Source organism: Misgurnus anguillicaudatus, chromosome 9 (genome assembly GCF_027580225.2).
Source record: "Misgurnus anguillicaudatus chromosome 9, ASM2758022v2, whole genome shotgun sequence".
NCBI lineage: Eukaryota > Metazoa > Chordata > Actinopteri > Cypriniformes > Cobitidae > Misgurnus > Misgurnus anguillicaudatus.
In genome coordinates this window covers 34724391-34752259 of record NC_073345.2, presented here as the reverse complement: position 1 = coordinate 34752259, position 27869 = coordinate 34724391, and the positions used below count along the sequence as shown (strand labels likewise).

The 27869-nt window shown below is 36.4% G+C and overlaps 3 protein-coding genes and 2 non-coding genes across 10 annotated transcripts; 3 read left to right on the top strand and 2 right to left on the bottom strand.

Moving 5' to 3' along the window:
- Positions 1 to 1467: 1467 nt before the first annotated feature.
- st8sia5 (ST8 alpha-N-acetyl-neuraminide alpha-2,8-sialyltransferase 5) lies at positions 1468 to 19507 on the bottom strand. 6 transcript variants are annotated; one of them, XM_055180747.2, is made up of 10 exons: positions 19031 to 19507; positions 15855 to 15962; positions 13554 to 13652; positions 10072 to 10164; positions 9591 to 9674; positions 8669 to 8755; positions 6689 to 6833; positions 5804 to 5916; positions 5522 to 5614; positions 1468 to 2767 (listed from the first exon to the last, which is right to left on the bottom strand). In XM_055180747.2, the coding sequence occupies exons 1-10, from the start codon at positions 19159 to 19161 to the stop codon at positions 2305 to 2307; spliced, it is 1416 nt and encodes a 471-aa protein (XP_055036722.2). In that variant the 5' UTR covers positions 19162 to 19507; the 3' UTR covers positions 1468 to 2304. The 6 variants fall into 6 exon arrangements, with proteins under 6 accessions (XP_055036722.2, XP_055036723.1, XP_055036724.2 ...); XM_055180748.2 differs by lacking the exon at positions 9591 to 9674 and having other exon boundaries at positions 19031 to 19505; XM_055180749.2 differs by lacking the exon at positions 13554 to 13652 and having other exon boundaries at positions 19031 to 19504.
- Positions 19508 to 21476: 1969 nt separating this feature from the next.
- Positions 21477 to 23403, top strand: rpl37 (ribosomal protein L37; the record flags this gene model as incomplete). The annotated part of the gene is made up of 3 exons (XM_073871568.1): positions 21477 to 21627; positions 22755 to 22839; positions 23303 to 23403. Coding segments are annotated over 3 exons (306 nt in total), but the record flags the coding sequence as incomplete, so codon positions are not given.
- Positions 21725 to 21803, top strand: LOC129424591 (small nucleolar RNA SNORD72). Its single transcript, XR_008638125.1, has one exon. It is a non-coding gene; the product is annotated as a small nucleolar RNA SNORD72 (small nucleolar RNA).
- LOC129424590 (small nucleolar RNA SNORD72) lies at positions 23086 to 23163 on the top strand. Its single transcript, XR_008638124.1, has one exon. It is a non-coding gene; the product is annotated as a small nucleolar RNA SNORD72 (small nucleolar RNA).
- A 235-nt stretch (positions 23404 to 23638) lies between the features above and the next one.
- hwa (huluwa) lies at positions 23639 to 27381 on the bottom strand. The gene is made up of 3 exons (XM_055180797.2): positions 26654 to 27381; positions 25605 to 25791; positions 23639 to 24236 (listed from the first exon to the last, which is right to left on the bottom strand). Exons 1-3 carry the CDS (start codon positions 27182 to 27184, stop codon positions 24070 to 24072), a joined length of 885 nt encoding a protein of 294 aa, XP_055036772.2. The 5' UTR covers positions 27185 to 27381; the 3' UTR covers positions 23639 to 24069.
- Between the last annotated feature and the right edge of the window lie 488 nt (positions 27382 to 27869).

Below are 27869 nucleotides of genomic sequence, written 5' to 3'. Positions count from 1 at the left end.
TACAATGTTAACAACAAAGTTGTGACTGCTGAGTTAGCGCAATATGCTAATTAATGCCATATGCTAACATTTAGGCTATTATATCCATAGATATGTATAATAAAGGCTATGTCTCACCGCGCTGCTGGCCAATTAAGTGGAACGTCCGCATTTGGCGGCCATCTTACCACAGGCAGCTCGCTCACTCATAGCATTGAGTTTAAATGGTGCAGGTACTTTTAAATTATCATAATTTGCTTAATTTTCTACCGATTTTCAAACGGTTTGATGGTGCAGGTACTTTTAAATTATCATAATTTGCTTAATTTTCTACCGATTTTCAAACGGTTTGGTTTGTTATACACGTCAAAAATGTACCTATGATGACACTGCATACTTATACTAAAAAATCATGAAACATGTTAAAGCATCCGAAATTATAGCAACGTTAATAACGTTTGTTTACTAATGTGAGCTACTGGCATGAGCCGAGCCAATCAGAGCAGCGCTCAATATTATTATTCATGACCCTTACATATATGGCAAAAATAGACAATTTTATTCAAAGGACAAATCCTAGGGTTGTAAATGGATATGTAAAACGTTTCTGGATCATTTTAGCACTTAATAAAGTTACATACCTTCTATGTAAATATCAAAGAACAATTTAACATATTATTTTTAATGCATTTTTGGCACTTTTAAAAAAAGAAATGCATTAATTTTTTGACAATTTACATTATACATTATGATCATTAGACTAGATCTTCTGAAGATTATGCATAAACATGATACAATTGTATCAATATAGTTAATTAAAATGCTAAATGAGAAAGCATCCCATCAGTAATTCCAAATGAATTTATTTACATATTTATTATAAAGACAGTCAGCAATGGGCACGAGTCAACGAAGCATCATATCATCATAGAGCATCATAGAGCAATATTTATATCAGAAAACAGATGCAGTCAGCTTTTGGTCGATTCAGTCTCTTTTTCCAAATATACAAAGGTAAAAATAAAAAAAGGATTATTTTCATTTAACTTATTGGACATTATTACAATTCTGTCCAAAGAGTTTGGTAATAATAAAAAGCAATGACCTTAACAAAGAAGCACTTAATCAATATAATGTCTGTAGGATTTGTGAATCAATATTGTTTTATTCTGTTATTTAGATCCTGATTGTATAACAGAATTATATGAAAATGTATATCAGTAAATCTTAGAAATACATATTTATCCATAAAGCAATCAGCATTTATGATTGAATATGGATAATAAACAGCCTTTATGTTTCTCTATGTGTGTAAGTGTGAAGAAAGGGAACTCCAGAGAAATCAAACTATGTTCATCTGATTAACACTGATTAACCTCTGAAACCCATTCATTATTTAACACTGGTTCAACACCTGACACCAGAACTGGATATCTATGTGTGTGTGTGTAAGAGAGAGAGAGAGAGAGAGAGAGAGAGAGCGAGAGAGAGAGAGAGAGAGAGAGAGAGAGAGAGAGAGAGAGAGAGAGAGAGAGAGAGAGAGAGAGATACGGGTAGCATTTGGTGTGTCTGTGACACTAAAAATATATTTAAAATACAAAATACCATGCTTTGATGGTCAAAAAAGCTCAGAAACAGATTGGCTTGACAAATAACTTTCTTCGTATCGCCAAAACAGTGAAAAGAAATGTCAAGCTCAATAATAAATAAATAAACTGACATGAATACATTTTAAAGCATAAACATAAAATAATTCAATAATCCTGTGCCAGTCCAGTGCAGCTAAGACATAACCAACGGTGAGAATAGCAAAGTCAATGTAAAGTCTTTGTAAAGTGATAAGATCACACAGTTATCACAGTTATTTCATATACAAACAACCTGAAAACATGAACTCTATATAAAGGAAACATGTTTAAAATCTCAGATTGTATGTGTGAGAAAGAGAGAGAGAGAGAGAGAGTGAAACAGAGACCAACCATTCCTCAACATATACAACTGTGTTTGATGTGATCAAGTTTTACTTTCTTTTAAATAATCTTACATTCTTTCAGTACACATGTACGAGCATTTACCTTTATACATAAATGTTTTAACTGGTCAGACACGACTGAAATGGTCAACCTCATGTTCAAGCTGATGACACGAATACAACACCGCTACATAAAATCACCAAACAGCAAACATTAGAGTACCGGTGTCTGTCCGACACAATATCGTAAAAACACGTAGTAAAACGTCTGGCCTTTAACTCAGCGATGCATAGCGGCACTAAACAGCAGGAGGTTTACAAAACAGACCAATCAGATCACACATCAAACGTTTTCACCTACAAGGGCTCGTGTGCACGTGCACAATGCCGCGAGCGTGCATGTGCATGAAGTTGAAGATCTCGTACGGCATGGCGTGGAACCCGGGCCGGGGCTTGACATTGTCATAGTAATGGTGCGTTATGAAGATGCCAGAGGGGTTCATGGGGAACGCCCAGAAGCCGTAGAGATGCACCTCTTCGCATAACTCCATCGCCGCGGTAACGAGCATCAGACCGCTGCTGAGGCGCTTGGCCCGCACGCCCTGCACAGCCCAGAAACGCTGCACGTTTAAGAGATACTGCGGGTGGAAGAAGAACACGCCACGGGTGGACTCGAAGTCATCCAGCATGTATTTGACACGGAAAGACACGTCCGTGTTTCTTGTGTTGTAAAACGCGGGCAAAACCGCAGAAGAGTTCTGGTAATTCTGGAGAACATCATAAAATGGCTTTCTCCATTTCTCCAGCTTTTGAAACCTGGACAAAGAGAAAGAATGATGTCATACCTGAATGACTTTAAATGACAATGCAAACATATCTTAAAGGGATAGCTCACCCAAAAATGAAAAGTCCGTCATCATTTATTCACTCTTATGTTGGTACAAAGCCGTATAAATGTCTTTGTTCTGATAAACACGAAGGAAGATATTTTTGTAACCAAACCTTTGGTGGACCCCATTCACTTCCATAGTAAGAAAAAAGAATACTATAGAAGTAAATGGGGTTTACAAACGGTTTGGTAACAAACATTTCTCTAAATATCTTCCTTTGTATTTATCAGAACAAAGAAATGTATACAGGTTTGTAACAACACAAGAGTGAGCAAATGACGACAGAACCCCCATCCCTGAGTGAACCATCCCCCTAACCAAGCACCACTGACTTCCACAGTAGGATAAAAAATACTATAGAAGTGAATGGTGCCCCAGATCTTTTTGGTTATTAATTTTTTTATATCTTCAGTTGTGTTCAGGAGAACAAATACATTTAGATAGGTTTGGAACAACATGAGGATTAGCAAATGATGACAGAATTTTAATTTTTAGGTGAAAATCTCACAAGTTTTTACAGATATGTACAACTGAGGAGCCCAGATACAAAAGATGCTAAACACCACCTCATATATTATACCACCTTATATACTTTCGTTTTCAAAATTTCAGGCCATTTAGCAACACTGCTTTGTAAAAAAAAAATGTACAGGATAACATATCAGGGTTTTGCATCTGAGCTCTTCAACTGTTTACTCTTTAATTTAAAGATGCACAAATCTATACAAATCCTCTCTAAAGGTTGTCAGAATATTAAACTTCACACTGCCGAGTTCTGTCTCTTTATGTTAAAGGGGACATATCATGAAAATCTGACTTTTTCCATGTTCAAGTGGGTCCCCAGTGCTTATATCAACCTAGAAAATGTGAAAAAGATCAACCCAGTAACTTAGTTTTGGTAAACCATTCTCTGCAAGCATGTAAAAAACAGGTCATTAAAATTTGATGTGATGTCAGAAGGGGATCTTATAAAAGAAAAAAATCCAGATAATTTACTCACCACCGTGTCATCCAAAATGTTGATGTCTTTCCCCGCTCAGTCCAGAAGAAACCATGCTTTTTGAGGAAAACATTCCAGGATTTTTCTTATTTTAATGTACTTGAATGGACCCCAACACTTAACAGTTTTAATGCAGTTTAAAATGCAGTTTCAAAGGACTCTAAATGATCCCAAACGAGGCACAAGCGTCCCATCTAGCAAAACGACTGTCATTTTTTGACGTCATTACGCAATTACGTGAGATCGCACTGGCGTGTCATAGGACCGGAGATAGACGAGAAGTTGTGGTTTAAAAGTGCACATTTTTTATTTTTCTTGTCAAAAATGACAATCATTTTGCTAGATAAGACCCTTATGCCTCGTTTGGGATCGTTTAGAGTCCTTTGAAACTGCGTTGAAACTGCATTGAAACTGCGATTTTAAACTGCATTAAAACTGTTAAGTGTTGGGGTCCATCAAAGTCCATCAAAACAAGAAAAATCCTGGAATGTTTTCCTCAAAAAACACAACCTCTTCTCGACCGAACAAAGAAAGACATCAACAGTCTGGATGACGTGGTGAGTAAATTATCTGGATTTTTTTAGGAAAATGGACTAATCCTTTAAACGAATGCTCTCGGCACATATTATACGTTCATCAAATACTTTTGTTTGAAAATTTTCGCATAATCTCATGTGTAATCAGAGTTTAATGTTAAGGCAGTGTCTTGCATGTATTTTGTGACTGTGAGCGTCTCTTTTATCATAAACGGTTTTGATGCGTGTGCAGCAGGCACTTATTTTGATAAAACACGTGATGCACATCGTTCACATGACCCAACAAACACATATTTTGAAAACACAAGCAACACACATGACACTCCGAACACTTATTTTGAATTTCCCCCCTTCGAATGAGCTGTCAGCCACCACTGATCTGTAAATGAACATGTAAAAATGTTTCTGGATAATTTTAGCACTTAATAAAGTTACAAACCTTCTATGTAAATATCAAAGTAAAATTGAACAGATTATTACAATGCATTCTTTGGCACCTTTAAAAAAAGAAATGTATTGCATTGTTTGCATATGTAAATTTTTTGACAATATACATTATACATTATATAACACTAGATCCTTTCATGTGAAGATTACACATAAACATGATAAAATTGTAACAATATAGTTAATTAAAATGCTAAATGAGAAAGCATCCATAATTCCAAATGAATTTATTTACATATTTATTATAAAGACAGTCAGCTATTGGCAAGGGTCAACGAAGCATCATATCATTATAGAGCATCAAAATTTCAGGCCATTTAAAAACACTCCTTGTAAAAAAATGCTAATTTACAGGATAACATATCAGGGTTTTGCATCTGAGCTCTTTAACTGTCTACCCTTTAATTTAAAGATGCACAAAACTATAAGGTTGTCAGAATATTACACACACTTTACACTGACGACTTCTGTCTCTTTAAGTTAATAAATCTGAAAATATATTTTTTTATCTAAAAATGCAAGAGAATGTACTACTTTGTCAACCATGTACTGTAGATAAATATCATTCAAACCCGGTTAATGTGCAGTATTTGTGCACCCTCTAGTGTACATAAAAGCACAAATCTATTGTCTAATGGTCCAGTAAAGTCTATTTAGGATTTAGATCAAAATTATAAGGCTAAATAAAAGTTTGTACCTCTCAGTTATAATGCTGGGGTTTATGGTAACAAGATCGGTCTTAGATCCCACATCTTCACTGTACATATCTGAGATGGGTGGAATATTACATCTGAAAGATGACAGGAGAAAGATCAGTTAGATATGCAGTAATGCATTTAGCAGACACTTTTATCCAAAGTGAGTTATGGTGCATTACATCCGTGCATGTGTATCAAAACCCACAAGCTTTTGTGCTAACACAAACTGAGCTACAGGATAAAGAGTTGTGTAGTTATGTACAGAAAGACTGGCAGTTTACCGTAAGACAAAGTCAGCCGCGTCTATCTCTCGTCCACACTTGCTGTTTTTAATGATGCCTCCGTTTCCAATAACAGCACATTTCTTGAACTGTGATTTGGAATAGGGCATATCCTGCGTTCAGAGCAGAAAATACATTCAGAAACCGGACAGAAAAGACTTAAATGTGATTAGAGATACGGATGATTGCTGTGAGGTGGTTGCTATAGGCAACGGATGCAGGCATTGGGTTTCTAGGGTGTGATCACCGCACAGGTTGCTAGGTAACGCTTGCCATCATGCAGCTACTTGAGGATGCTTGATTTGTAATGCTAGGCAGGGTCCTTAAATGAAGATGAGATTACACAGATAACTATTGTGTGTTAGTTTATGTGTGACTCATCGGAGGTAGATATCAATCCACCTGCGGGGTTTTTCGTTCAACAGGAATATGCATAAAAGAATTGAATTTTAGTATAATTTTGATTAAATTCTTAAGGATTAATGGATATTACATTAGATTTCTACAGGATTTTGTTATTTGTTATTCTTACTCCTAAAAGCAAAGGTGCTATGAGGGTTTCTTTGCAGCTATGCCATTTTTGGTTCCCCAAAGTGAACCTGTTTTCACTATAAAAGACCTTTTGTGATACAATAAGGTTCTGTAGATGTTAAAGGTTCTTTATAGACCCATGCACCCTGACAAATACCTATTTTAAAGGTGCATTATATAATATTTCAGTTTAATATCCGGCAATATACGGAGGTCCTTAACAAACCGTAAAGATTTTCTTTATACCTAAATTATGATACAATTATGCATAAATAAAGACATCATGTACACATTCCTGAAGGATATTATGACTAATTTTGCATTAGAAATTGATTTTAAAAAGCTCTCACTCACATTAGGGAACATTTTAAAAATCTCGGGGCTGATGTGCAAGATTCCACTTGTATCAACCTCATATCGTAGCTTTGTGCCAGAGGGAGTATTTCTCTTTGTGGTAAACAGGAAGGAGGGGGCATTGCAGCATCGTGACAGAGACATCCTATTGGACAAACAAGATGATATCATTACTTTGTTAAGAAATCCAATTGGATACAGGCAGGTATGACATCAGTACTTCTTTAAAAACAAAGAATCCTACAGGATAAAACCAGTAAATAAAAGTCTGTAGAAATTACAGTATTACTGGCAGCTGTTTCCCAGTAACTTACTGTAGATTGAAATTTACTGGCAACAGTTTTTTTAAAGTTAAATGAACATCAAACATTAACAGGTCTTTATCTTTACAGAATAAAACTATAAAATAACAGCATCATGCAAAGCATTCTGGGAACCAAAATGTGAGGGAAAAAACAGAAAAATATTGATGAAGATTTCTAGTTCCCAGAATGCTTTGCTTGAGGCCGTTTTTTATAGTTTTATTCAAAGACAAAGACTTGTTAATGTTTAAAGTTCATTTCACTTTGAACAATCTGTCAATTTAAATCTACAGTAAGTTACTGGCAAACAGCTACATAACTACAGCAATTTTTTACAGTATAGACCTTAATTATATAGGACATTTAAGGAGTTTTTACAAAAATACCTTTACTAAAAAAACTACTGGTGTGCATCTTGAGACAAAATATATGTTTTAACTCTTTCCTCACTATTGACGAGTTAACTTTTACTTTTTCAATTAAGAGAAAACACTTCCCTGAAAATTTTCAGGCAATCCGTATTTCTGCTATTAGCCACCAGGTGGCGCTCTTACCCAACTTATAAAACCCAGAAACAACTCATTAGGGCAAACAGTAAAAACTCTGTTTGTTTTGAGGATTGCTCTTATTGTGGTGTCTATTAAAAGTCCTTCACAAAAATACAATTATCTTAGCTTTTTGATCAAAATGTGGTATTTTTGAAGAAACTTACCCATATTTGAGGGGTGATATAAAGGTGGTAGGATAAAAGTTGCTTTTTTTTAGCAGAGGGTCTGTTCTTTCATTTGATATATTGTATGTTTATTTTAGGGCAGGGACTTTAACGGGTTAATTAAGATTAATTAATTACACAAAAAATAACGCATTTCACATTTTTAATGCATTTTAATCGCACTTATTTTTGCACCGCGGAACATTTCTCATTGGATGAGTTTCGGCGGACCGATTATACTGGAGCACCAACTAGTGACTTCAGACAACAACAAACCACAGTGAACATGAACGAAGAAGCTGATGAGATCGCTTTGGTTGGTCCCGTGGATGGGAATTTTTTTAAATAAAAACGAACAGATGGAAGCGTCGATAAGAGCATGATTGTGTGTAAGCTATGCAACAAGGAATTCACATATCACCGCAGCACATCGAGCCTCAAGTATCATCTCAATGCAAAACATATAGCAGCTAGCGTGGACATTAGCCCGACTCCAAGTACAACGACTTGGTTGAACAAAAATAAACAATATTTTGTTGCTTAAACTTATGTATTCAGTCATTATTCATGGTATACTAAAAATCCATGTGAAAAAATAACTTCTCAATGTTCTTAGGTCAAATATTTATATGTGATTAAAATGTGATTAATTTCGATTAATTAATTACAAAGCCTCTAATTAATTCGATTAATTTTTTTAATCGAGTCCCGGCCCTAGTTTATTTACTTAAAGAAGAAAATTTTGTGGAAGGCATGTGAAATTCATAAAAAATGCCGGCACTGGCGACTTTTTAAAAGAAAAACGCTGGCGGGGAAAGAGTTAAGATATGCAAGTGCAAGCTGTTTTGTAGTTCAAACATGCATTTTAGTCTGGGACTAGGTTTAAGACCTGTCTGAGAAACCACCACTAAGAGAAAAAATTTATTAAGCAAGCAAAAGTGTGTTTCTGTTTTATTGTGTACTTACTTGAAATGATCGACCTCCTCCTTGTTCTGCTCCCACTTACACACCTGAAGGTTCCTCCATCTCTCAAACAATTCTGACGTCTTCACCCTGAATGAAAAACACACAGATAAACACACATCCATGATGTAAGGTGGTTTTGGGTGGTTGTCGGGGCGTTGCTAAGGTGTTCTGGGTGGTTTTAAGTGTATTGCTAGCCCATACAAAAGTCTCAGGTCACTTCTTTGAAGAAACTCCATAAGTTTGCTCATTCAAAAATGAACAGCACAACTCTGCTCAACAATCCATATGATTCATATGATCAATATGTGTCCGCAGTGTGCGTAAAAGACCTGCCTAGAATGGCAAAAATCCACTCACTGCTTTTTAAATAATAATTATTCAAATCCAGGAAGTGCGCTTTACCCTCCCGCTCCATAGGTGGCAGTGAGAGGCACCAAAAGCCCAAAGAAGAAGAAGAAGAAGATCGCACTCATGTTTAAATAATCTAATAATGTTGTAAATAACGTTTAATTTCTTGCAAAAAACGATCGATTGGCTTCACAAGACAAGTCAAAATGTCACCAGGAGACGTGGGGATTACTTTTGTATTGGATATATCTCAAAGTGACGGAAAGCGTTGACTTGCATTATATGAATCACAGAGCACTGGGGTTTCTGCAAAATATCATACTGAAGAAATAATATCATCAACATATCGGATGGCCTGAGGGTGTGTAAATAAACAGCATTTATTTTTTATTTTTGGATGAACTATCGCTTTAACTATGTAGCAGGTGAAGAAAGCGTGAGACCTGAGCTCTATGTCTTTGTTTTTTATACCGCAATGCTTATTTTTAAACACGCATTTAATATGCACAGTACAGTCAGATGATTGACTTTTTTAAACTGGTTCAAACATGTAAGGCTGAACACTGCTACTGACTTGTTGCGTGAGATTCTTCTGCTTTGTTGCGACTGTTTGCTGCAGCACGAGTTCTTGAAACTCCGCCCTCCTCTGGAAAACGAACTGCGAGCAACAGCTCATTTGCATTTAAAGGGACACACACAAAAACGACACATTTTTGCTCACACCTATAATGTTAACATGCTATAATAAATGATCTATGGGGTATTTTGAGTTAAAGCTTCACATACAGATTTATTTTACATCTTGTAAGCTGGCTCACAACAGGGGACCTTTAAGACAGATTTTATACTGATAGTGCTTTCTTAAGCAAGCAGCAATGATTTAAGGAGAGCAAAAGAGATGGTGTTCTTGTACAGATAAGATATTTCTATAAATAGAGGTTTTTACAGGGTTTGTCCTTCGAGAGGAGACTTTCATCAGGAAATCTGAGTCCCGCTGGAACGCTCGATTCGCACGTACACACAGACACTGTCAAACATGTGAAAGACAGACTCACATGGTCAGTACTTTAACATCTGTGATCTCCTGTCGTAGACTCTTGCATGCTGTGGAATTGTATTCCAAAGAACCTTGGGAATGTTCCAGATACCTGACAACGGGACACAGTAGGAAAACAGCAGAAAGAGAAAGTCACAAATATATTATCTCTACAACCTGAACACAACACCAAAAAAACACTGAAGGAACATCATTAGATTATGAACTGAAGATCCTGAACTGTCCTGCTTGAATTTTTATATTGTAAATCCCTCTAAGTAAAGCAAATGGTTTTTCTAATGGAAAACAGCTGAAAAAACTGAAACTTAGTAGTTTTCTGATGCATTATTTATGTACATCAGAGTTTTAAAAGCCTCTGACTCTGCAAATTCTCTTTTGGGTTGCAATGCTAAATCTCTTTCAAGATTGGTTCAAATTATGATATATTTTATTTGTATTTATATAGATATGCAAGAAACATCTGAAGATCTCTCTTTCTAAGCTAGATATATCATCTGCTTTTCTGGGAAAAAAAGTTTCAACACAATGATAAGAGACTTAAGGGTTAAAACAGATAGATGTGTCCTCACCTTGGTTGTGAAACAAAAATAAAAAATATGCTTTAAAACATTGAAATGTAGGCATGTGAAATAAATGAATAAACAGTATGCATTTAGATGATGATCAGACGTTAAAGAAGTTATCTCTTCAGTAGGGCTTTGTTGTTTCCTTGAGCAATGAATAAACATCCTCAATGCTTTACCTTTCTGTTTTAATGGAGTTTAAATGGACTATAATGGTGGTTGGCCTGCTACTGCAGATCACGTATTGATATTAAAAATGAAATCAGAAAATGAAGTTCAGCAGCTTATCATATATCACTCCCCAGCAAGCAATAGGCATCATTTTACCGTCTAGGTTAGGCCCGATACGCAGCAAGCATTTTGGCTAAAACAAGGTAGTGTCATTGAAAGTCTAATCATTGCCTAAGAACTGGCGATACGCTTGGAAGATGTAAAAGAAATGAAAGCAAACACCTTGAACACCTGCTGACTTTGCTTACATGATGGAACATCGTACATCTCCAAGTTATTTTGGAAAAAATGCCATGTAACCAAATTCAAAGGGTATTTGGGGTAGAAGTGGGTTATTCACAGCCAGACTATATTGGGTCTAGTTAGCCGTAATTTCACGTCTCACGCTATAAAAAAATATGCAGCATTTTTGTCAAACCAACATATATTTTTGTTACTTTAAGGGGTACATTTCACAAGACTTTTTTAAGATGTCAAATAAATCTTTGGTGTTCCCAGAGTGCGTATGTGAAGTTTTAGCTCAAAATACCCCACAGATAATTTATTATAAGATGTGAAAATTGTCACTTTGGAGGTGTGAGCAAAAATGTGCTGTTTTTGGGTGTGTCCTTTAAATGCAAATAAGTTGATCTCTGCACTAAATGGCAGTGATGTGGTTGAATAGTGCAGATTAAGGGGCGGTATTATTATAATAAGATCCCCTTCTGACATCACAAGGGGAGCCAAATTTCATTGAGCTATTTTTTCACATGCTTGCAGAGAATGGTTTACCAAAACTAAGTTACTGGGTTGATCTTTTTCTAGGTTGATAGAAGCACTGAAGACCCAATTATAGCATTTGGAAAAAATCTGATTTTCATATGTCCTCTTTAACGTAAAAATTAAAACGGATAGTTCACTTCTAAACCTGTATGAATTTCTTTTTTCTGATGAACACAAAAGAAGATATTTTGAGAAATGATGGTAAACACACAGCAGTAAGCGACCATAGACTTCCATAGTAGGAAAAAAATATTTTGGAAGTATTATGATAAATGACTAAGAAAATATTTTGATAAATGATGGCAAGCACACAGTTGACGGTGACCATTAAATTCCATATATCTTTTTATTCCTACTATGGAAGTCTATGGTCACTCACTCCTGTGTGTTAACCATCATTTCTCAAAATATCTTCTTTTGTGTTCATCAGAAAAAAGAAATTCATACAGGTTTAGAACAACATGAGGATGAGTAAATGATGACAGATTTTTTTTTTCATATCCCTTTACAGCCAAAACTTAAAATAGTAGGTTGAATTGACTTGCCAAACCAAGTTGTTTTAACTTCATGCTGCATTATTTGCTGGGTATAGTCCGGCTATGAGTAATCCAGTTTAAGCCAAAATAAACCTGAATTTGGTCACGTTGTTTTTGCCGATATAACCTGTGAGATTTGATATTACATCAGCAAAGTCAACAGTGATGACAAGGTGTTCATTAACGTTTGGGCTTTGGTTAGAAGTCTATTACATTTTTAGAGCCCAAATTTTGTGTTTGGTGGCTATTAGACGTCTTTAAAACGCAACATCTGCTTGCTGGGTCACCACGCTGATGGGAGATTTGAAGTTTGATATTTAAAACTTCCGTTAAAGTCTATGATAAACTTTCTATGGAAAAACACATTTTTCAATTTTCTTCTTTCATTTACTTAACAACAAAGACACAATAATATCATTGCATCCCATCAGGTTTGTAATCAAAATGTTTTTAAATATGTTTAGATATTCAATCTTACATTAGCAACATAAAATACTATTATTACTGGAAAGATCACATGGATTTGTAAACGGTACGGCATTAAACCCTAGTGAGCTAAGTATACAGTTGACTTGGTTCTGCAACAAACCTTTAATTTGATCCAATCTGCCATTATTTCTACAGGCTTTATTTTATCAGGCTGTGTTGTATATGAAAAGAAATGTTTAAAATGAACAGCAATGACAACAAAAGCGAAAGAAACAAACTTAAACATGAAAGGCTGAGACATAAGAGAAAAAGCAAAACACATTAGCGATTCCATACATCTCTGGCTGGAGTGACATTGTGACGTGACTGTACTGTAGCCTGAAGAGGTGCACACTGGGTAATTACGAACGCTCTTGTATGTGTGATCAGACCGACCACAAACATCTTTGATGACATATCACATAACCCTTCATAAAAGAAAAAAACCCAAAAGACAAAAAATCGTCTTGTTTTTTTTTAACGACAAAGGCAGCGATGTGCAAGCGGGAATCAGGTGCGTTGAGATCACATGACAGACATTCACACAATCCACTACATACAGTGTTCACGTGCACACACACACACACACAGGTGTGCTATGTCATGACACACACAGGTGAGGTGTGAGGGGGGTTTTAGAGGTGCATGATGGGATACATAGAAACAGTAACAAGGAGCCATGACATCCACAGGATCCCAGGAGGGGGCAAGGTGAGGGAGCGGGGAGAGATGAGGTCAAAGGTCGGAGTTCGAGAGCAGATGGAGGGTTGCAGACAACATGCACGAACGGACCAGAAGTGCATTGAGAGCATAAGCAATCGGACCCTCTCAGACCAGATGGAAAAGGACGAAGGAGACGTCCTCAAGGGGACGTGAGGTTGGTAAGGAAGTGCACTGTAAATGCCATCAGTGTGGCCTACCTTCTCTGCTCTTTTTTTTTCTTCTCAATGTCAGCTAGGCAGGGCGTGATAACTACGGAGCTCTGAGCTTCTGAGTGTTGAAAATTCTGACGGACACATCTGTCAAGATGCATACAAGTGGGTTAGCTTTAAAGTTTAAAAGTTTGGCCCTTCAGCTGATGTCCAAGTACTGAAAACCACAACAGAGAGGATTTCGTAAGTATAAATCCCATTCGTTTCCATTGAGAGCGATTAAATACATACCGTACTTTAACATGCAAGTTATTCAAGTTTCAATATGAAACCTCCTTTGAAGACCTACACTACCATCATCTGAGAAATGAGAATTGTCAAAGCACTGTGAACATATCTAAAGACTTTATTTATAAGTATCCTAGTGCCAGATTTACTAAAAGCCTGTGCAAATGCAAACGCCTCTTTTGTGCTTTAACAAAAAATACTGTCAGGATTTACGTAAGACATGCAGTGAAAAATTAGTGCTAAAAAGGCATGGACGCCAATGTTTTTGCGACTAACCTTAGTGCATGTGCATTTGTAGTGTAGTGCATTGAATCATGCAACAGTATTTCCTAAGGTATTTTTCTTAAATCCTACGTTAATTTGTGTTGCTCTTGGTAGATTGCGTTGCTTATTATGGAAATTAGATTTTTGCGCCTGCACTTGCAGAAATTTCCACTCCCATTGACACTTTTTATGAAATTGCGCTCTTAGGAACCAAAGTAACATCCATTTTTTATGTGTGCGCAAGGGTCCGCGTACAGTGCGCATTATGCACTTTCGTGATCAGAAGTAGCCTACAAGAGTATTTAGTATGTAGGCCACGAGAGGTACTGCAATTTATCACAGTGTGCATGCTTTAAACTTGTGTATGAGTCAAATGAATTATGCGTTCGACTGGGTGTGTATGTTCGCGTATGCAGAAAAAACGTAGGGCTTTACGCTAATTTACCCTGTTTAGTAAATCTGGCCTTTATAAATGAAGATTTATTTTTCAATTGGTTTATACGCTGTTGTTCATGAATCAATTACATCATGCGCAATGCTTCATGGGATGTGTAGTTTTCCCCCAAAATTATTCATACTATTTTGTGAAGTACAGAAGCTATGTTCGCTATAGGATACTGATGTTGAACCTAAAGTTGCAATCGGTAACTTTTGCCTCTCTGTCGCCATCTCTGTTGCACCTTAATTTATGAATTTACTTATGAAGTTACTTCATGAATTCCCGTAAAATCTCAAAGTATATATCATTATTTTAAGCTTACCATTGTGAATCAGTTTATACTGTATATAATAATTATGTATATATATATATATATATATATATATATATATATATATATATATATATATATATATATATATATATATATATATATATATATATATATATATATATATATATATATACACAGATGCAAATATATATTTAAAAAATATTTACATAGAATTATTTCTTAAATATATATATAAAAAAGTATAGTATATGTGTATATCATTTTTTATATTTATATATAATTTTAATTTATTTTTGTTCTTAAAATAAATTATACATGCATGTGTGTGTATTTACGTAGCTCCTAAGGGGACATGGAGCAAAAATTAAATAAAGTTTAGTTTCGCTTGCCCACGTGAAACTGTTGCGTTTAGTTTCGCGTGCGCACGTGAAACTGTCGCGTTTAGTTTCGCGTGCGCACATTTTTTTACTCCAATGTCACCTTAGGGGCTCGGTATTTCTTTATATCTACATAATTATTATAAATAGTAAACACACATATATGATGTAAACAAAAACTTTTATTCTACAAATGATTAGTTGCGATTAAACATTTTTGCAGACATTGGATACTAATTTGCATGCATAGTTGCCCAAACGACCTATTGCATTTGTCAAAATGTGCAGTATACAATGTACACTTGGCACGAAATACACTATCCCATAATGCATTGTGCTCAACAAATGAATCCAAAGCAATCGTCAACAACTACTGGACTGGACTGCCGAAGCTCCCCACAACAAACCTTTGGTCATTAGTTTAAGTGCCTATAGGAAAAACGAATGGGAAACCCAAACCACTGAACGGTTGCTGTTGTTGTATTTTTCCTGGTTCTCTGATTGGCTCTGATGTTAGTAAGTGGGTTGCCACAGCTGGTCATTTCTGCTGTCTGATTGGCTGATGAGATTTGATGAATATCCAGTCCAAACATGCAAGCGGTTGAGTTATCATTCACTATGTGACATTCTCATTCTCTCTCTCTGAGTGTTAGGTGTGGTTAAGAGGTTTCTGTGCGGTTTTGTACCTTTTCCTTCCATTTCTGGCCGGCTTCATTCCTCCATCATCAGGGTAACTAATGAGACCGCTCCAGTTGCCCACCTCCTCTCCTTTGAGGCGGGTAAATTGTTGCCCACTAGTGAGAAAATGAGGCAGGTCGTTTAAAGTTTCATTAACTCGTTCATGCCAGCAAATGTCAAACACACACATTTGTATTGTTACTGGCTGTATGTGATGAAACCATCAAAACTTGACATGTGCTTGATGTCAGAGATTCAGATAGAGAATAGAAATGACACGACAACCACTGAAATACTGCATGAGCTACTGTCCACATTGGCAATCGCATTTAAATATGTCTGAATGTCAATGCATTAGATAATAAAATAATGCAACTGGCAAATGCTCTTATAATAACAGGTGCAGGGGTAGTGAAACTAAGTCCTCAGTTACAAAGGTCAAAAAACGATTCTGATCTGATGTCATGCAATGAAAGCAGTTTATAAAGTGTGACTGAGTGGATTATATGAATAATATTTTAAACTGAGGACAGATGTTGCAAATGTTCGGCACATGGATTTATTCTTGATATTAAACTTGCAAGTGCTCATTTTGTTTTAAATGATTTATGGATTAAAACAGGAAAATAATGGAATAAAACTGGAAAAATTTACGGATTAAAACGGAAATAATCTAAAACAAAGACTGGATTAGAACACAGTCAATAATCCAGATTATTAACAAGTGTTTGGGATGTAAGATTTATGGTCCTAAATATAAAAAATGTATGCACTTATAAAAAAGTTTTTTCGAATTACTTTTTCCTTATTTTTTTAAAGGCGCAGTGTGTAGATTTTAGCGGCATCTGGCAGTGAGAATTGCACCCAATGGCTCAGTCCACCATTCATCGAAACGCTTAGAGAAGCTACAGTAGCCGCCAACGTACAAACATGATGTTGTACAGTAGTGATAAAATGCGCTCTGTACAGCAGTTTGTCCGTTTAGGGCTACTGTAGAAACATGGCGGCACAAAATGGCGACTTCCATGTATGGGGACCCGCAGTGTATGTAGATAAAAATGGCTCATTAATAACAGGTCTTTATACACCACTGATAATATAGCTATATATATTATATTGCATTTCTGTCTTTAGATCCTTCTAAAAGTTACACACTGCACCTTTAATTAAGTTACACTAATTGATCATGCACAATAAGACCATTGTGTATTAAGAACGTATATGGTTTATTTTGAATTCATATTGAAATCTGCAGTCCATCCTAATATATTTTAGTACCCACAAGGCCATTTCCTACATCTTCTTTCATCATCGAAGGTCATGTAGAGTAGACATCAGCTTTCTTAACTTCCTGTACAAACTAACCACTACAAGAAATGCAAACTCAGCTGCTAATGCAATGAGAACAGAATCAGAGCGAGAGAGAGAGAAAGAGATACAGAGAGAGAGAGAATGAAGAAGAGATGCTCTTCTGCAACCAGGCAGATAATTAAGAGGTCACCGCTGAAGATGTAGCTATATGTCAATACTTTTTCTGCATGGAGCAGCCACTTAGCGACTCAATATCTCCAGACCGATGAAGAAATTTAAAGCCTGCTGCAGGAGAGCAGAAGCTGATCCTAAATCAAGTACCAGTTTAACTGGAACCTTAAATTAACCATAAAAGGAACATCTCCAATCTGGCCAATTCAGTCCTGTTTCAATAAGCGTGATATTTAGTTATAGCATCATGCCAAGTTTCTTTTTATCCTCTGCATTGCACGACAGCTTTATGAATGATTCAAATGAAAGAGAGCAACATTAAAGTGTTTTTAATTATTCAAAGTCATAATTTAGCCTGGCAGAAGGGTTTAAGAGGAATTGGGCAGTGAGGTTTTTTTTTACAGTTATGTGATGCATTAAAAACAAACTTTTCCAGAGCATTTAAAAATGCAATATGTATAAAAAATCAAACACATGCACAAAATAATAAAGATGAAATTGAGCTTGTATACATTCTTAATGCACATCGCTGGTCTTTATTTGAGCAGTGCACATTTTTGACTTCATAAACTGAAAATGTAATAATTTGCTGAAACGACACATCTAAAAATATTTTTATCTTTGTGCTTTGTTTTCATCTCCTCTCTAACCAAAGACTTCATATCATCATCTAATCCATTCCTGACTAACATTTCTTATCATTGAACCTGTTTCACTCCGATATATATCACATAAAATCAGACAGGATTGTAAGCAAAAGTCTCAATTTATTCTCATTTCAATGTAAGTCAATTTGCATGTTACATTACAAGCCAAACCTTATTCTCTTTACATCAGCAGAATAAATAGTAAGATACAGGACAGCATTCATGCAATCTGTGGCCATCAGCCTCTGATGTCATGAATCCTTCTGCGTGTAAAGGTGGACGCAGAGGAAGGGTGGGGGTTCAGGTGGGAGTGTGAAAAAGCTAAATTCAGCATATGGGCATCTGCTGGGACGCAGGAACCATAATGCACTGGGGCGCCTCTTACGAGAGACGCCATTTTACACAGACAAAACACACACGCACACACTCAAACACCCTCGCAACGCTGGGCCACATCACACTGCATACCTCCCTTCCCAAAAAAACTCAATGATTCACCTTTCCGGGATTGTTCGTAGTATGATGTCATTTCTGAGTGGCATCAAAAAGGCTTGAAGGGTCTTATGAAACATTATGATTCAAATGCATTAGTGCTTGAATCGAGGCTGTGGGCTCGATCTAAATGACATCCCAATATTTTCCTTAACATAAGACGTCACTGTAAAGGGAATGTTTTGCAATAAGGGAATTAAATCTGTTTTGCTGTCACACAGGTTTTAGGCAAGATGTATGTGCTGTTCAGAAAGATAGAGAAAAGCAAAGCGAGAGGAGAGAAAGAAAAATTGAAGAAAACCAGGACTTAAGCATCTCGCTGCATAGACAGTCAGTCAAGAGACTGTGTATGGCATGATTCGATGGATATCAAGTTCAAAAAGATTTTCAAGCAAAAATCATCGTATGTGGGTGTAACATGACTCAATGGCTCCTAAATTGCATTTGTTATACAGGTAGCCTACATAATTTCATATTAAAGCACAAATTGTGCATAATACCTACATTTATTCTTTAGTAATCAGATTTTTGAAGCATGCATCAGTGCTAACCAATGATCTTACCTTTTAATGTAATTCTTGCCATAGAGGATTTGCTGCAATAAGGTGACCAGTCCAAAAGCACATATGAAAATAAAACAAAGGGATCTGTTCCCCAACAAATCTCTACTAGACGTCGGGTCCGCGTACCCCATCCTTCAGTAAATTTCGTTTTGGCCTTAAGAAAGACACATTTAGGCACACCCGTGCTTGTTTACCGTCTGAAGGGTGAAGAGCATCGCTCGGTCCGGCAGCAGAAACACGGATGCGCGCTCAGTCTCCATAGCAGCCGGGTTTCGCTTTAATATTGGATTTGACCGATCTGGCCATGCACGCATCAATTAAAGCGATATTATAACTGTCCATTACTGTAAATCTTGAATTTGGATGTGAATTTTATCTCTTAGCCCAATGAATAACATGCAAAGACGCGACACTCCTTCAGAAATGCGCGTCAGTCTCGGCTGTGGAGTGAGTGCGCGCAATCGGTGACGCGCTCCACTCCCTCTCATCAGCACCAATGGGACTAAACTGCAGAGCCATGCTGACATCAAACCTTGTGATGCAAGATAGATGATAAACGGGATTACTGTTAAACACTGGGATTACATAGGGACGTCTTGGTACTTGAAGTGATTGTGTCACATCATAGAAAGTCGTTTTTCTTCGAGTCTAGACGTTTTTTGCGGCTATATAATTGATGCTTGCGGCTGTGAGTAGTTATTGCTGTTAAAAGACCATTAAAAGAACAAATCAATACAGCTCAAGCACAGTTTGGGTATACTCACTGTAATGTGTTTATATTGATTTCTGATGTGTTTACATTTAGCTAATCACAATTATACAAAATACAGATGTTTCTAAAAGTTCAATTGAAACTATTAATTCAAAAAAAGTGTTTTAAATATATGCTAAATACATTTAGAAAGTAAAGCTTAATTAAATATATTTTTGAATTAGAACATTTAGTTTAAACCTTCATATATTAACATATATTTCAAAATGTATTTCAGGGGCAAGTAATACATTTATAATTTTACAACCCATAAGGCAAAAAAAAAAAAAAAAATATCCTGGCCAAAATATAAAAGGTTTTATAAAATGTATAAATTATAAGTACATTTTTTGCAGTTAAGCAGAACTGTTATGTTTACAGGTTTGTAACGTAAATATAAAACATTTTTCAAAATATATATAAAAAATGGCTAAAAATTATATTGGTAAAACATACATTTTTGTAAACATATTACAATATATATTTCAGCACATATATTTTTAGCCATTTTTGTATGTTTTGAAATATATTTTAAATTATATTTCCAAATATATTTTTTGCCTAATGGGTATGGCAGAAAAAATAATTTCATTTTCTGTAAATACTAAAAAAAATCAATCGTCTCATAGATTTTAAATTGTTTAACTTGTAGGTTAAACAAGTGCAACTAAAATACATCTAACTAGATTATTTTGTCTATCATTTAGTTCAGTTGTTCTCAAACTTTATAAGCGTGCGGCCCCCCTTTTTACGGTGCATCTCAATTTGTTGACATAAAGCTTAAAATTTGAATGAAACAAAACATAATAAATTATTCAATGTAGTGCTGTTGGTTAGAAGCTTTATTTTTCTGAGATTTAATTACACAGAATTTATGATACATTAATTTATTTTATAAAATGTCATTAAACCGGGACCCCCCTGGCACCATCTCAGGGTCCCCCAGTTTGAGGTTCGATCTTTCAGTTCAGGCATTTTCATTTTGTACGAACATAATATTTGCAATGATGATCCTTATTTTAGTTTAGTTAGATATTGGCATAATAAATTAAGTTAAAAAAATTATTCAAATATTTAAAATCATCTTGTGACGAGAGAAATCCGCATTGTAAGGAACGCGGGGGAAATATTTCATGGTTGCACCGTAAAAGCGCCGGAACTGTTTTAATGGTACACCAGCGTCTCTTCCGGCCTCTTTCGAATCAGCTCTGAGGACGACAGCGTCTCGCCTAAAATCTTCTAACATCTGCTTACTATTGTTGTATTCTCACATAAACGTTAACAAAAACACAAGCATTTGTATTCACGCCCCAATATTATCCATTATGTTTGTGATTTGGCGATAAATAGAGTTTATAATTTTATCCGTTAGCATGTCGCTTAGCCTTCAGTATGAAACAAGCTAGTTTCACAGCAAACTTAAGTCTGGGTAAAATCAAGTTTAAAGATGTAGTTTTTAAGTCTTATTTATTTGGTACTTTGTGTTATTTTAAGGCCAGTGTTACATGTTGACATGCATTCGTTGTGACTATCGTGTCATGATATCTACGGAAACATGCTTTGAGTCTGAAAACCTAGCGAGTGTCCATCAAGCATTCAAGCATTGTTTTATAAACACAACGTGTGCTAAGGTTTAAGAGGCAGCTGCTGAACGAATGAATGAACGAACACAATAATTAACGCTAATGTAATTTATTTGTTGTTTTTCAGACGAAGGGTACGTCGTCTTTCGGTAAGCGTCGTAACAAGACGCACACTTTGTGCCGTCGCTGCGGATCTAAAGCCTATCACCTGCAGAAGTCCACCTGCGGAAAGTGCGGATACCCTGCCAAGCGCAAGAGAAAGTGTGAGTATTCCTGTCCACGCCGACAGTGGACATTGCTTTAGTTTGCATGTGATATGGAGTCTGTTTCCATGTATTTGGTTTATATCTGTTATTCTTACGCTTACCTGTGATGTCCAAAAATAAATGTCTGAACAAATGACTGTCCAGTGATAATAAATTGTAAACTGAGGTAAGCCTGAGTTTTATACGGGTCATAATATTATTGAAGGTACTTTGTGTCCGAAGTCATCTCCTCTTTTTGCAAATGGTTATTTTTATTTATTATAATAATTTAGTTCTCATTGTCACTGATCACCAGATGTTACAGGCCATAACAATATCAATTTTTTTGTAAAGAGAGAGCTAAAAACTATGATTTCCTGTTTTCTGCTACTGTCAACTGTTACCAAGGTAGAGTAACTGTGTTGACAGTCGTCTCTGTGAGGGGAAGAGAGACTGCGTCCGAAATCTCATACTGTGACAGTAGGTACTGAATTAGATGAAGCATGAATGAATTCAGATGTACTCTATCCGCCATGTTGCATTTGAATAGAGCTGCGTTACCGCTTTTGGACATTTTGAATAAAACATTGCCCCTCCATCTTCGTTGGATTACACCTCTCCCGGTGGCTTACGGGATAGTAAAGGGTCCATCGAATGAACACTTTAAGATCTTGCTGGAAGTAGTAGGTCATCCGGGTACTTTTCGCCTACTGTTTTTGGAATACTATGAATTTGGACATACTACTCGTCTACTGTTTTTCGCCACCAATATAGTATAGAAGTAGGTGGTTTTGGACGCATCCAGAGTGTTTTTCTCTCTGTTTGACTGTCAGTCCTGTTACATGCGGTCAACACTGTTACTCCATCTTGGTAACAGAGTGTCACTGTAACAGAATTGACACCGACTAATTCGGACAACAGGAAATCAGGATTTTGAGCTATATTAAACATCCTTACATCAAATTATTTTGTTCTGGCCTATAACATCTTGTGATCCATGACATTGGGTACCAAATTAACTTAGTAGCTTATAAATGACTTTGGACACCAAATGTACCTGCAATTATATAATCACCCATGCACAGACTGCTGGTGGGATGTCTGATTGTTGTACGTATGTCTGATTATTCGGTCTTGATTTGTAGACAACTGGAGCGCAAAGGCCAAGAGACGCAGCACCACAGGAACCGGTCGCATGAGACACATGAAGGTTGTGTTCCGCAGGTTCAGGTGAGCTCGGATGTTTAAAAGCTAAATTTTGCAGATTTTTCCGCAAAAGGTTTTGTCCTAAAGTAGTTTGAGTCTTGTTTAGGCAATTTTTCCAAATAAATTACATTTTTATATGTATGTTATGCCTTACACATTTTTCTTTGTAAATTTTTTTTTTAAATGATGCACATGAGAAAGGTAGCAGAATAGAGAGGATTTTGTCAAGTAAAGAATTTGATTTAGTTTAGGCAGATTAGCTTTAGCACTGGCTTACCAATGATGTCCAAAAATAAATGTCTGAACAAATGACTGTCCAGTGATATAATTTTTTTACTGAGGTAAGCTGGAGCTGTATGTCATGTTTCAGTAATCCAGTGCAGCTATTCTGTGTTTATTTTATAACAAAATCATGCTTGTTTCATTGCTGTGGATAATATGGGTAGTTGTTGCTTTTGAATAATAGTTTTGGTTTACTTTGTTTCAGAAATGGATTCCGTGAGGGAACCGTGCCCAAGCCTCGCCGGGCAGCAGTGGCTGCGTCCAGCTCCTCGTAAACTGCGTTTCCAATAAAAGTGATGATTGAAATGTCTGTCTGAATGCCTTTTCTTTATCATATAGGCACACTTTGCAATGTTCATAATCTGTTATAAAAACAGTATTGGTTTAATATCAGTGTATACCTGTTTAACAGGTAGAACTTATTATACTAGATATGGTCAAGTTTGATAATGTATGTGAGTATTCTGCATCACTTGTTTTCCTAAAAACAAGCTGTATTCCACTATGGATGTGCAAATTGGGTGTCAATAAAACAAGGCTGTTATTTAAAAAAGTTTTTATTCAATTCAGACACAAATACATTTTATAAATACAATGTGTAGGTGGTAAAATGGTGACATAAACATCCTTTACTAAAGACCTTAAACATTTGTGACAAAACATGTAAAAAGAACAAACACAAAGCATTTAAAAGTGCTGAAAACAATACTGCCAAAGTGATTAAAAGTGAAAACAACATTGAAGTGTTTGTGTAAACATTTGTGCAAGCAAACCGGCAGTTTTCGAAATAAACAGTGAACGTCTCTTGATTGAATGTGATTTTGATGTGTTGCAGTTAAAACGGCAAGTGAATATTTTTTCAAGTGCATAATTCCAGATCAAATAAACCTAGACTCCGCTTAACCGACAGTCTAGCATTAAAATGACTGAATTGAGTCATGTTTAAGATCTCCCGTCTCTGGAGAACAGACTCTAGACCCAGTACTGTTTGCTGGTGATGGGGGGTGCGTGGTGCCTGTGTTTGGGAACGTGGTTCTGAGTGACATAACTTGGGTCGTAGTAATCCCATTCCAAAGCGGATGCCCAGGCCGAGCCCGGGAAACCATCGCTGTCCATAGAAAGGATACGCAAAGACACGCCTATGTGAACAATTAGGAGAAAACAAAATTTAAAAGAACAAATCGGTTTCAGATTCATTGTATAGAAAAACAAACTAATACAATTTTGACTTCCACAAATCTTCATAATGCTTTGGAGCAACGAAATCCTTTTTTGGTAAAACTACCTGAATTTTTGTACCTGCAAATGCTAAATTCAGTATAAAACTTTGCATATCATCATGACAAGACGCCTTGTAATTTACTACTTACAATGCTGAATATTTTACAGACAGGCACATAACTGTCCACAACTAAAATTTAGGATATTTACTACCTAAACACAGAAATAATGTCTTAACACTTAGGGGAGGTTTCCTGGACAGGGCTTTCCATAGTCCCAGATTAAAATGCATGTTTGAGCTACCTGTGTTTAAAAAAAACTTGTACTGATATATCTTAACGTACATTAGTGTTTTTTGTCTTAAGATGTACACCAGTAATGTTTCTTGTAAGGTTAGTTTGTAAAAACTACTTAAATGTCCTTATATAACTAAGGCCTAATCCTGGATTAATCTAAAGCCTGTTCGGGAAACATGTAATGTATTGATGTTACAAAATCATTTTTCAAGTTATTAAATAATCTTAAGGGAACACTTGATTAAAAAAATAACATGCTTAAAATGACCAGAGTTTTAAATAGGAAAAATATTGAAACTCTTATTATTTTATATATATTATATTATTTTTTTAGCGCAATGCTAATGGTCTAATCAGATTCAATGGATTGTGCTAAGCTATGCTAAAAGTGGTAGCGCCAGATCTGGATGATCAGCTGAATGAATTCCAAAACGGGAAAAATCAAATGAGCATATTTAGTGTCCCTTTAATGTTACTTAGCCTGATTGAGAATTGGGTATGGTTCTCATTCACAAAGCATTCGTATGCACAAATTTGTTCTTAAAATGTGTGTACAGATGTTTTAATTTTCAAATCATGATTCAACAAAAACTTTTGCACTTAAATTTATTTTAAATGTATGCAAAAATGTAAGAACAACTTAGACCACACGTACGCAATAACCATGAACAAGGAAAAAATATATAAGGCAGATATATATTATAGGGTTCTTTTTCATGATTATTGTGCATGTGTGGTCTAAATTGTTCTTGCGTTTTGGCATACATTTAAAATAAATTGTAGTGCAAAAGTTTTTGTTGAATCATGATTTCTAAGTTAAACCGTCCGTATGCACAAATTTACAAATTTTTGCGTACGCATGCTTTGTGAATGAGACCCAATATTTCCAGTCTTGAGGTGGGAAATATCCTAAATCTGAATAGTTTGGAACGGAGAATAATGCGATGGTCCTACTATCATTCACAAGAAAATAACATCACACTCACTGACCTGCGCTGGCTCCAAAGTCACTGTCGAGTCCAGGTCCACCAGCAGAGGGACTTGATGAAGGCACATAACAGGAATTCTCTACTGGAATACTGCTGGCCGACTCGCACTCCACATGGATCTTATCCAAAGAAGCGCTCTCCAGGTCCATTGTGCTGCTTCTACGCATGGAAACCATCGGCACGGAGAACTGAAAACAGTGTAGTTAAAGGTGCAATATGAAACTTTTAGAAGGATTTCTTGACAGAAATGCTTTATAATCTACATAACTTTATTATTAGTGGTGTATAAAGACCTTAACTGTATTGTTGCCATTTTGCGCCGTCATGTTTCTACAGTAGCCTAAATGGGTAAATTGCTTTACAGAGCATTTCTGCATGTTTTCAGATAACGACGTGTTTGTCCTTTGGCAGCCACCATAGCTTCTCTTTGGGTTTCGAAAGGAAGGGGTAAGCGTTTCCAAACTGTTTGTTGCAATTTGCAATCTTACCGCTAGATGCTGCTAAAATCTACACACAGTACCTTTAAACACCCCAATTACATTGCATGTTTTGTCACAAAACTGATGAAAGGTCCACTGTACTTTTTATGACTAAATGGCACACGGGTACATTTTCACCAAATAACAAAAAAAAGAAAGGTCGGTATACAACAAAGCTCCAAAAGCTCCATTAGGTTTGAAAAATCACCTGTTAAACATTTTTGGAGTTATGGTGTCCCAACCTTTCTTTTTTTGTGCTTTTTGTGAGATTTTGCCTTGTGCTAGCCTACATTTTTGTATGGTTTTTATTTAAATCTTAACCATAAACAAATTCTTACATCAAAATCAAATATTGTTGTTTATCATGTCACTTAGAACAAGTATCACTTTTAGTACAAAAACTATTAAAAGAACTGATTTGTGCATTATGGTTTATATTTTCCCCAAATATGTGATCACATAAATGTGATGTTTACAAAACTTTAATGTTTTGTGCATATTGAAGGTTCTTTATGGATAACCTTAATTTTAAGAGAGTAATGGTGTTATTTTGGATAGCTCCCTAACTTACCCCATTCGGAGTCACACGAATCGCGGGTGAGTTCGGTGGCACCGTGTTTATTCGCTCCGTCTCCGAATCACTGGACTGCACCAGAACCGGCGCGCTTGTCCTCCAGCTTGGCACGCGCAGCGATCCTGACCCGGGGTAGGTGGCCCCATCCGGGCGCAGAAACCTGGCGCGCTGTCCGGTGGCCCTTCTCTCCGCCGAGGAGGTCAAGGACGACGTGATCGGTGGCGCCAGCATGGGCTCCGACACAGAAACATAGTTGTTCTTCCTGTGCGGACCGAAGAGAGGTTCGTCAGAGAAGCGGGTGACCCTCTGCCGGGTGGATAGAGACGAGTGCACGAGCGAGATTTCGGACCCGCAGCGCTCTCTCTTCCTCCGTGTCAACAGAAACAGCTTGTAGCCCACAAACAGACAGTTGATGAGAAGCAGCAGAACCACGCAGGGAATCAGAACCAGGATCAGCAGTGCCAAACTGGACACCGGGAGGCCCTCGGGTAAGTTTGATGAGGGCACAGCCGATCCCAGCTGCGACATTTCATTACAAATCAATGATGCACCTGCGACTTTTATCCTTACTAAATATGATCAATGGTTATGAATGTTTTAATGTAAAACAATATCTATAAAACGTGTAAAACTGACAGTCGACAGCTGCGCACAGGTGCTCTCCATTGACATCAATTAATCTCGACACTGACTCTGCGCTCTCACTGTATGAGCTCGCGGCTTTCTCACATTTCACCTCGTTCAGAGTATAATTTACAACAACATTGCAGTCTTACCTCAGTGATAAGAATCTTTTTGTTGTGTTAACTCGTCTGTGTTGTTCACAAAGCCTGAAATATTGTTCAATATGTTAAGGCACTTTTGCAAGGCGTCCTGTGGCGCTCTCTGCTCTTGTGGGTTAAACTCTTTCAGCTGAGCTCAAATCAGAGCTGAGTGTTTTTGTAAAAGTTAAACACGCAGGAAATTCAGAGACAGAACGAAAAACAGCAACAACATTTTAAGTTAAATTTAATAATATTGTATGTAATATATTTATTCTATTTATTTTGCAGTTTCTTATAGTTGCAGTACTTAGTGATGTCCAGAAGATGACGCCAGACGTCAATGTAACCATAAAATAACCAACCCTCATAAATTATTCAAAGTAAAATGCAGACACATTTTGCATTCAAAGAGAGATACAAAAAATGTATTTTAATAAAAGGCGTTTGAT